The sequence below is a fragment of the Austrofundulus limnaeus genome, unplaced genomic scaffold, assembly GCF_001266775.1.
Source record: "Austrofundulus limnaeus strain Quisiro unplaced genomic scaffold, Austrofundulus_limnaeus-1.0 Scaffold284, whole genome shotgun sequence".
Classification (NCBI taxonomy): Eukaryota; Metazoa; Chordata; class Actinopteri; order Cyprinodontiformes; family Rivulidae; genus Austrofundulus; species Austrofundulus limnaeus.
Window position 1 is genome coordinate 663863 of NW_013952686.1, and position 11348 is coordinate 675210.

Genomic DNA, 11348 nt, shown 5'->3' on the forward strand with positions numbered 1-11348 from the left:
GGTTATGATGGAGGCCTTGGGGGCAATTAAGGAAACAATGCTTTCCGTTTTTCTCAAGCCCCCCTTCTCTTTCTTGTTACAAACCCTGGACATGATGTCACCTACGCTCCTCTTTTTTTTTTTTTTACTCGAGGGCAGACCACCTCTTCTGTAGGACCAAAGAGTTTCAATCATTTTCTCAGTGTCCCCTCGTTGTCCACCCCCTAACTGAACACCACCCCACCCCCCCTCCTTTCTTCTTCTTATGTTTGTCTGGAATGTTGGCACAGCCGTCAGGCGTAGGAGGCGGACCACACATTTCTCCCTGCAGAAGTGCTGGGGGGGATAAAGAGAAGGAGGGGAACGGGACGTCTGGTTTACAAAACATACTCGTGCGCACACACTTGCACACCTCACAGACTCCCCCCTCCCCCAGGAATCTTCACAGAAGCCAGCTGCAGCCGTGTCAGAAGAGTTAGCCACAATACACCACATTGTAAGATCATACATGCCCCCCACCCCCGAGGGGGCGCAACGCTTTCTAAAAGCACCGACCCGTTTTGATGCACTTCAAGTTGAAAACTATCCCTGTAACCTTTTCATACAAGTTCAAAACTTTTTTTTATTATTATTATTCTTTATTACCCGTAACCACTTTCTGAGTGCTCTCTAATAAATCAAAGTCGAGCTCTGGCTGTCAGCTTCTTTTTTAAGAAGTCAATTAACTTTTTTCTCTTTTTTTTTTTTTAAATAGGAATAAACACTCACGGCCCATTTCTTTAAATGTAGATAATTTAATACTACGCACTGGTCTCATGGGGGGGTGGTGTGACAGAGGCAAAAATCTCAGGGCAAGTGGGGACAGAGAAAAGGAAATTTTGGCAGCAGGTTCCACCTTTAGGTTTGTGCTTTGGTATTTACATGGTCTGAGCTTGCAGGGTGCGTGTGTGTGTTTTCAGCTGAAGCGTTACATTCAGTCTTTAAATAGTGTGTGTGCAAACTCGGCAAAATTAAACAAATTCTCAGGAAGCAGGAGAGCAGAGACATGTGAGTTGTGGTCACATCTCAGTGTTTGTAACGTGATGCTGGATCTCACTCTCTAACATCCGTTACTCCTCCGCTCTCTCTTCCTCTTTTCATTCAGATGTGTAAATTAACTAGAGTTAAAAATATATTTTATTGGCTTACGTCAAATAGTTTGACCAAAAAATAAGAATATGAAATTATTTCCCATTATTTACAAAAGAGATTTTCTCCATTTGCTGTTTATTGATTCTTTTCTTATTTAAATGACATTAAAGTGAACAAATCGATACATTCCAGATATTTTATTTGCATTCAGTGTCAAATATTCACGTTTATTATAATGTCRCAGGGCAGTACTGCTAAATGTTTTCCTGAATAAATAACCATTCAAACTAATAATAAAATAAAATAAAAAATAATTTAATATATATTATTTAGTTCCACCTTAAATCTTCCCCCAAAATTCTATGTTGATCTCATTCCATTATATTTTTATATCTACACAGACCAACCTAATTAATGTAGATCATGATTCGAGCCTCCAGGTAGTTTGATTCAGCCAAGTGTTTTGTTTACATTGAGTGATTCCCGCATTTCAGAACAGCGGTATCAATATATCTGGAAAACTACTTTAGTAAACTCTGTCAAACTGTTCAAACATCACCGTTTCATACAGTTCAGGATGTTYTTTTTTTATTTCTTTGATTTTATACTTTTCAATGAGTTCCTTCAATATAAATAGACAGGTCTCCTTAAAGCCATACTTCAAACCTTTTAATGTGGGTTTCTGAAGAATGTGTGTGAAAGACGATTAAAGTCTTACCTGGGGGCTTACCTTCCTACAGAAACCCRCTTCAAAAGGGTGTTTGTCAATGTAGGCACAACAGAAGCAGCTAATGTATCAAAATATTTCAAGTTTGCAAATGAGATAAGATGAGAATTTTTTTTCTTTTCAATAATAACCACACGTAATTCAACCGTACACATTCACATCKAGGAGCTTATTGTTGTGTGACCACTACAAGAAAATATGAAACACAAAGCAGAATGACTTGGTGAAAACAAACTCTTGCAAAGGATATCTTCTTCTATAAGTGTTTTTATTAAAGAGTGTTTTCTTCATTCAAAACTAAAACRCAGCTGTAACTGATGCCATAGGCTGCTGGACAAAAACAAAATGAGGAAAAAAACTGAAACCGTCATCAACTCGATGAGAATTCAGCTGCATCAAAGGCTCCATAAAACCTAAGTCGGCGGAAAGAAAAGACTAAACGGTTCCCAGGTGACTGATTAATTGCTTCGTTCTTCACAATCTAACAGACTTTAACACTCGTCTACAATTTGTGAATCACTTGTAATTAGAGCTCCTGTGGGTCTGATTTCAGCAGATCTCACAGGGGGCGAGTTTGTGTGTGTGTGTGTATGCGTGTGTGTGTGTGTGTTGGTTGAATCCTTCTGTTTCCCTGATATGAAGGAGAGGGAAAGCTGGCTCAGGGGGGTAGAGAAAGTGAGCAACCTTAAAGGAAGCTGTTGACCAGAGMAGAGCCAGCTGGCCTCAGCAAACCCCTAAAGGCGAGGCCATCACTGACAGCCTTGAAATCCAAGCTTTGTTCTGCTTGTTTTTTTTACTAACACACTCACACAGACATACCATGTTTCCCTATCCTTGTGGGGACTTTCCATTGACTTCCATTCATTATTTTGGAAATTTTATAGCTTAACCCTGACTATATACCCTAAAATTAACCTCACAGGTACCTACCTGACTCTAAAACTAACCTCACAGGTATCTATCTACCTGACACTAAACTAACCTCACAGGTACCTACCTGACTCTAAAACTAACCTAAACCTTGGTCCTAAACCTTACCTCACACCTGTAATTTGCATTTGGACCCGTGGGGACTTGGCATTGGTCCCCACGATTCACTTCAGTCCCCACGAGGCTGCTTTTTTTTGGTAAAATTGTCCCCACGTTGTAGGAAAAACCTGTCCACAYACACACAACAGTACTCTGCTGTGCCCCTTGCTGATTCAACACATTTCAAAGTGAAACCCTGCCTCCCACACAAACCGTCTGGACCCATCGTGGGGGGGTTCATATCACGGAGGAGGGAGGGGTCAACCATATGTACACACGCGCTCACGTTGGTTCATMCGTGCGCATATGTTCGCAGGCCTGTCGTCCAAGCCGCTCGGACATCTGGCAGCGTGTCTCCTTGTGGGGCTCTGGACATGCGTGGGTTTTGTAAAAAGGYTCTTTGTGCTCCGTGACGGCGTCTGGGCTGCCAGCAGGGGAACTCTGCGGTGATGGAAGGGAAACTTAAAAAAAAAAGTCTCTATCTTCATGTCGAAGTATGTTACAGCGTTGTGATGTCATGCTGACWTGCAGCACAGGCCAGGTGTGTGTGTTACTATAAAGTCTTCTTTGTGCACAAGTATGAACAAGCATGTAGGTCAAGATTGTAAAACTGTTTCACTTTAAGGATAGCTCTCGTCTTTCAAAGTTAGGGTCTGTGAAAGAGTTAGGAAGCACTGATATCGGGCAGAGCTCAGTTTGAAGTAGTGGTGTCCCMTTACSAACATTTTTACAAGTACTCGTATAAAATGCCTCGATACTCAGAACCAWTGCCAATAATAGGATACTGGCACTGATGCTTAGGGCTGTAGCGATACACTAATCTCACGATACGATAGACGATATTCTGCTCACAATACCATATCACGATATTCAGCAAACGATATGATTMRATTTTCTTAATTTTAGAGGGACTGWGTGATTTTGGTGAYATTTTRCGACTGGTCCATAGACTTGGATTGAATTAATTGAAMTGAAAACTGATTAAAAGCACCAACTACGCAWTACYTGGCTCTGATTGGACAGGGATTTAGAGTCTACAGCTGGACAAAATTAGTCAAAGATGCRGTGAGAAAATTAGTTTCCTTTAATTGAAACAGTGCAAACTRTAGCTTACAAGCCTAAATAATATTTGGTTCCATYCAGGTAACTTTGACAAATAAAGAGCAAATTTTCCCAAATCTTCAGGATTTGTTATTTAAAATGAGAGGAATTAACACAGTTAAAGATCTGGAGGTAAATTATTTAGTTCCCATGTTACAGAGGGGGAACAGATTATTTTAAACAACTGAAATATTAGTTGATCAGCAATAAAAAAAATTATAAATCCACACAGTGTGTTGGAAGACAGTGTTTGGTGGCTGACTGATAAACAGTGAGGCTAAGAAGAACATGAGAAAAGTTTGAAAAGGACTGATGAGGACTTTCTCTTTGTGACTTAAAAAAAGGCCAGGTTTATTTATTTATTCCTTTTAGAGTTTTTTTTTTCACAGCAGCTGATGATTAAACTGAAAGTTACCTTCACAAGATTATGAGTCCTTTTACCGAGAAATTCATCAGAAGCGCTGTGAAAATGGTCGGCGCCGCCTCTCTGGCTGCAGTGTGCCCTCCCGACATGGGGAACAGATTTTCACAGGGGAACTGAATTTTGCACAACACCCCCTAAGCTCGGGGCGCTAGACGCCTGCCTACATACCTGCCTTTCGTAACGTGACGGCTGACTACAGTCGGGAAAAAAACCCACCCTGAACAATTTGGCTTTAAATACAAACATTCAAGGAACTGTTTGTAACCTTACCTCAGCTGAGACAGGCAGAGGGTGTCGATCTTTTCTGCTCAGATTCAGCCATCGGTGCATGATGCTAATGTTTACTCACGATGCTAATGCTACCGTTACTCTCTGGCTCCTTAGGAGTAGAGGAGCCAAATGGCTGGCTCACTGCTGCCAACTCGTGGTCAAAGGCTGAACTACAACATAAAAATGAACCGTTTGCAGGAAAGTTGACATTTTAAACCTTAATTAAAAATCAAGGCTTTAGAGAATCAATACAGTATCGGAAATAGGGTTGTGCATAATTGTATCGTGTGCAATTAATTATCAGAAACCATTAATAGTTTATTTTTTGGCACTTGACGATTAATGCCACCAGATGGACTGACCGCTCGGTGCTCCTCTCCGCTTCAAATATGACAAACATTAAAAGAAAAGTTCTGTAATTTATTTTTTTCATCAACACAATTAAAAAGTGTATGTATGACCTGAAGTCTGTAATTTTGACACAATTTGGAACAGATTTTTATGAAAAGCAAATCTTTCCCACTAAATTGGTCATGTGACTAGGACATAAGGGTGTCCAGGGACTCCAGGGGATTAATCGTCAAATTAAACGTTATCAGCTAAATACCACAATTAATTGTGATTTTTTTTGCCAACATTGCCCAACCTTAATCGGGAAATGAAATATCAATTTATATCAGTGTATCGATATTTTCCTACACCCCTACTGATGCTCCACTTCAAGTGAAAAGTTTGTCACTTCCATGTTTAAGAAATTTACACAATGAGAACCAATTGGTTCTAAATAAAACAAATGTGTTTTTAAAGTCGTCATGTAATATTTAGGTTCTGTAAGTACTCATCGGCGAGTACCCAAACTGAAGTACTCTGTCTTGGGTACTGGGACAATCCTATTTTGAAGAAATAATTTTATGTTTTAGTCCTTTGTTAGCAAAATATCCCATGAACCACTTGATGGGTTTTAATGAAACTTTTAAAAAGTAATCACTGGATAGTAATTAACTTTAAACACAGAAAGTAACTATGATGCAGACGTTCTGCTGAAATTGGGTGTGGTGTTAGCTTTGAGTTGCTCTCACTGTTGGTCTGTTAGCAAAACTTCTCATTCACCAATGGATAGATGTTGGTGTAACTCTAAAAGTAATCCTTGGATTGATTAGCCGACGGCTAGTACAAGCTACCTTWAAGACGCTCCAATCCGTTAAACTCCACCCTCAAAATATTCAAAACGATTCATGCAAACAGTATTGTAAAAACTTTTACTTGCCATCAGTTTTGTATCTTTCTGGTACTCTAGCTGAAATGCTCTAATATACCTTTGGGATGTGCCCAAGGCTGCACCAGATGTGCTACAGCTAGCGCCTTCAGAAAGAGTTCTATGTGAATGCAAATTGCATTTAWAAATGTTTACATTGTTGTTAAATTAGCGAACAAGAATTTTGTCTGTTCTGTTTAAATAACTTTTTACAACAGCTGGGTTTAACTAACTTTTATGTTGGTCGAATGTGTAGGGAGTTATGAGTTGAAATACAACAAATCTCAGGAACTGCTTGTCCTAAGATGAGCTCAGTGAGATTTATATTCTTGTGGAATCTTTCACTGCTTTTTACTGTCACACTTTAACCTACACAGAGTTATTTCAACAGTTTACTGTCCGCCTCGCCGCCGCTGGCCTCGCATATAAACACCACCATGTTGTTACCATTCCACCTCAGAATGAGAAACCAACCTCAACATTTCCCCAGACCTCGTAGAGAGACTGCAGGGGGAGAATACGAAGAGTTTGTCAAAAACAAAGTCCACAATCGCTTGAAAGGGTTTTTTTTTTTACCCCGCAAGGCTCCTCCTCCTCTGACCACATCAGGCCACGCCCCTTTTGCTGTAGCCTCTGTGGTTGACTAATTAGAGGATTGCCACGGGAACAGAATGGCATCCTAGCCAATGGGTGTAATGACAGGGGAGGAGGGCAGGGTCAGATTATAGGCCCGAGGAGTATGCCTAGAGGAGCTCAAAAAAGAAAACTGGAGAGAATGTGACAAACTATGGAGGATAAAAATGTGATGCGGTGGATATGAAACACGCACACAGGACTATAAGTGGTTCAGGATGAGTGAGAGTGAGTTTCACTAATGAAATCACTCAGGAGTTGTTTTTCAGGACTGACCGAGCCTCCCTGTGGTTTCCACGTAGACTCGGTCACTCTGGCACGGACCGTCTATGCATTAACTTTGTAAATGTGTGTCAGAGGAGGCGGCTCACGGTCCACATGGGAAAGTTGCCCTGGTAACAAACAGGAAACGGTGTGCAGGTTTTAAAGCAGCTGAGCCCAGTCACCCTGACAGTCCTCCCTTTCCTCCTGTGTGGTCAAGCCTTATTCTTCAAAAGACAAACATCCAGCTGGACCGAGACTAAAAATGGACAAAAKGGAGCTCAGACACTTTAGAAGCATCGCATTTTTCAGCATCTTGGTTTTTGTGACTTTCACCAATATTTTTCCTGAGTTAGCGAGTGGTTTTAGAAATCTGAGCATCGTCATCGGATCGGCTTTACTAAAACCACCACCACCTAAAACCACGGTGAAAGTTGGCCTCTCATCTGCACGGCGCTTTTTTTTTTAATGCTCCTCTTTTCCTGACCAACTCTGTGCAACGTGCTTTCTGTTCCCTGATAAATCTTATGAACCTATAAAATCATTTTGTTTAGCTTTGACTTGGCATTCTGCTCAGAAATGAGTCAGTGGTATTTCAGAGGTGATTCACTCACTCCTCACTTCTGCAGCAGGCCTCTCTCTGGCTTTGTTCARCGTGACGAGGACGGCTGCCAGAACGGCCTCCTGACGCACATTTTCTGTCGCGCGGAGCAGAAACAGAATGTCTGCGGTGTCACCTTGTTTAGAATTCTTCAGCCGCTGAAGTGCAAAACTACTCTTGCTTCTTTTGGACAAATGTGTCGAACTTAAACTGACTGTGTTTTGCAAAAGCAGTGTACAGAAACAGTAAATGACTTGTTAACAAAAAAAAGCATAAACTTATATTTTACAGACAACACTGGTAGCATGGTTTGGTTTATTAAATTTAGTGACATCTTCAAATAAACGTCTTTTAGAAACAAAATTAAGCTAGCTAAAGTTAAATTATTAGTTATTCTAGCTTTTTGAAGGCCTTTAACATCCCTGTGACATGCTTATTCTTCAAATACAAAAAGTCAAAGAAAACATCTTTATATTTAAAGTTGGCACACACGATTTAACCCATTTTGTCACATAACCGGCATATTTTCTTTTGAACTAGGCTCAGACAAAGTGAAACAGGAAGTGACATCAAAGGGGAACTCTTTAACAAAGAAAACTCTCTGGTCTTTGTTTATTGAAACAATATTATTTGAACTCTGACTCTTCACCTCTCTGATAGTGACTCAAAATAATCTTAAGAAACATCAGATTCTTCTCTACNGTCCCTGTGACATGCTTATTCTTCAAATACAAAAAGTCAAATAAAACATCTTTATATTTAAAGTTGGCACACATGATTTAACCGATTTTGTCACATAACTGGCATATTTTCTTTTGAACTTGGCTCAACCAAAGTGAAACAGGAAGTGACATCAAAGGGGAACTCAAAGAAAACTCTCTGGTCTTTGTTTGTTTGAAACAATATTATTTGAACTCTTGACTCTTCACCTCTCTGATAGTGACTCAAAATAATCTTAAGAAACATCAGATTCTTCTCTACAGTCTGGGTTGATGCTCTGTTTACATGCAGACATTCCCCTTTGACATCACTTCCTGTTATTTCACAGGCAAATATCTCAACAATTGTTCATCTCAGTGACATGAAATTCCTTTTGCAATATTTTATCAATGTTCTCTTTCTAAAAATGCATTCATATGTATTACAAAAATTTGACATCACAGGCACTTTAAAGGTTTTACTTGAAATTTTAGCTTCTTTTTCAGTAATTCTAAGTTCAGAACCTGATTGTTATAAYTAATTTGTTATTTTGTGTGTCTTTTAACTTTGACCTATAAATCCCTTAAGCATAAAAAAACAAACAAACTCAAGTTGTGGACCAGAGCTTTGTCTAAACCAGTGGGGTCAAATTCATTTTCACTGATTTTCACACGTTATGGTGACCCTCAAAGGCCCGKTTGTAATTAACCTCAATGTTTCATGTTTAACTTTGAGGGGGCGGGGCCCTCTTGGCGGGCCGGACAGAAGTCATCCACAGGCCAYATTTGGCCCACGTGCCTTGAAATTGACACATGGTCTAAACAYAACATTCAACTTGCTAGCTTTTTAGCTAGCTGGTAGAACATCTAGCTACTCCAACTAGTTACTAGTTAACATAAACTGACTAGTTTTTTTTCTAGGAAGTAGGTTAAACTTTAAGTTTTTATTAATTAGTACCAGCTAGTAAAAAGCTAGCTTGTATTTTTTTTAGCAGCCTGCAGAATAAATTAGTGTTTTAGCACTAAAATTGATTGCCAAAAAGTTAAAAGCAACTCCACTTATTTTTACAACTYAGATTAGATTTAATCCAGTTTCTATAACTGAACTCCCCTCCTGTCATTGCAGGTATCAGTATTACCTGCAGGTGAAGAAGGAGGTGCTGGATGGACGCCTCCCATGCACCGTGGAGCGGGGCATCAGGCTAGCTGGTCTAGCTGTACAAGGTAAATCGCGCACTTSAACCGTGAAAACTTCCAAATAATTTACTAGAAAGTCAGACTGAGTGCGCACAACTCGTGCTCCTGCAGGTCAGCTTGACTCTCCTGCCTTATATGGCTGCATACCAAGAGGGAGAACCCAGTCCACTTGAGTTCCTATCAATCCTAACACAAGCACGTACGCACACAGCCCCCCCACTCCAGCCTCTCCGGCTTGTTCCTGGGTGCCGTCTGTGTCCCAGGGGAAATGTAAACAGACATTTAGCTTATCAGCAGCKCCAAGGTTGGCTTCAGCTGCAGGAGGAAGACTCTTATCTGCGAGGAGGCAGGGAGCTTTTGTCCGACAAACAGCACTAGGTGCTTCGAGGCCTATCTGAAGAACAGCCGTGTTATGAAGATGCGTTACACACGTGTGGGTTGATAATGGGTCAAAATAGTTTGGCAATCTTGAATAGTAAACAGATAAACAAATTCCTGGACAGATGAATTTGGGCATGAAAGAGCACATGTCATCATAAAACACACAAATTCWATGAGAACAAAAACATACTTTACGTAGTTCTGCTACTTCCAGCAGTCTGTGCTATAAAACACCTTTTATGTCTTTTGTCTGTATAATTTCCTAAAATAATTCAAAGGTTTGTTTCAAACAACCTTCATTGGTGGTGATCTGAAATGTTGCAGGATCTTTACTCTGAAATTCGTTGAGTTTTGTGTGAACTGTGACGCTTTAACCTTTCAGAATAAAACTATATTCAACATATTTTAAAATAAATRCATGAAAGGTATCTTTAAGAAGAAAACTTATTCTTTTCTGATCTGCCAACCACACAAAATGTCAGAAAACAACAATATGATTTTTGACTTATTAGGTAAATTTGTATTTGTGCCKTACTATACTTTAGGCAATATTTTTGATTGTTACAAAAGTAAATTTCCTAAAAAAAAATTAATTCAGTAAACATTCAGTTTTACAGATTTGTTAAGATTAATATTATGCAATTTGTTGTTTACCCTTCAGGGCTCAGTTTTAAATCAACCAAACTCTGTTTCTTCTTTTTCTGGTTCTAATTTTTAGCCGAYTTTGGAGACTTTACTGACTTCCCATCTCAGGACTTCCTCAGGGAGTACGCGCTCTTCCCAGTGGTGAGTCTTTCGGACTTTGTAAAGTTTAAAGAAAATTTTTTTTGTGTCTCTTCGAACGTGTTGCTCGAAGGCACACATTCTTGTCTTAACTGTGATCCTCCTCCTGATGCGTACCTGACTGACAGGCAAACACAGCTTCAAACATGTGGCGAGAGTTTGGACTCAGATTGAAAACAGATTATTCCTAAATAAGCTGCGCTAATTCTGTCACCAGATTTTCACATTACTAAACTGCATAGAAAGAGTCTGCACCACACGTCTTCACCTCCTTTGAGCTGAAGACTGGTGGGACTGACACAAACCTGTTGGTGTTAGTTTGTTAGTTAGCTGGTAGCCGACTTAAAGTTGGAAAAACCTAATTTAGCGGGAGCTAATTGGTCCGCTAATGGATGTGAAAGTTAGTGAAAAAGCTAATCCACTAAACAAAATAAAAATCTTCTGCTATTAGCTGATTAGTGATGCCCACCACTGCTTGTTTCTTTCTCCTGTCAGTCATTTGCTGTTTAGTTGACCTTATTGATTTATTTCTTTTGCAGAACTGGCCTAATGGAGACGAGGTGCAGGAGGACTGGACCAAGAGAGTCGCTGAGGAGCACAAAAGTCACTGGTATCAGCATTTTTGTTAGAAGACTAAATAAGTGTGAGCAAGATAAAAACAAAAGGCTTTAATAAAAAAATAAATAAAAAAGCCACAGTGTAAAATGTTTTAAGTGTGGTTGTGTGGAAAGATTGTGAGCAATTAATATCTTACCTGTTGTGGATAGCTCCTTGAACAACCTCAGTTTGGAGAAACAATCGGATTCACTGCAAAAACTGTCCACCTAACCAAGTTTTAAAATCTTATATCCAGCCAAAAAATCTTTTTGATCTTGTTT

At 39.7% G+C, this 11348-nt stretch overlaps 1 protein-coding gene across 1 annotated transcript in view; it reads left to right on the forward strand.

Moving 5' to 3' along the window:
* Window positions 1-11348, forward strand: part of LOC106526608 (protein tyrosine phosphatase non-receptor type 14) — a 49692-nt gene that overhangs the window by 22857 nt on the left and 15487 nt on the right. The window contains exons 4-6 of the mRNA XM_014021246.1: window positions 9236-9333; window positions 10406-10473; window positions 11010-11080. Of these exons, the coding sequence (XP_013876700.1) occupies window positions 9236-9333; window positions 10406-10473; window positions 11010-11080 (237 nt within the window). The remainder of the gene's footprint in view (window positions 1-9235; window positions 9334-10405; window positions 10474-11009; window positions 11081-11348) is intronic.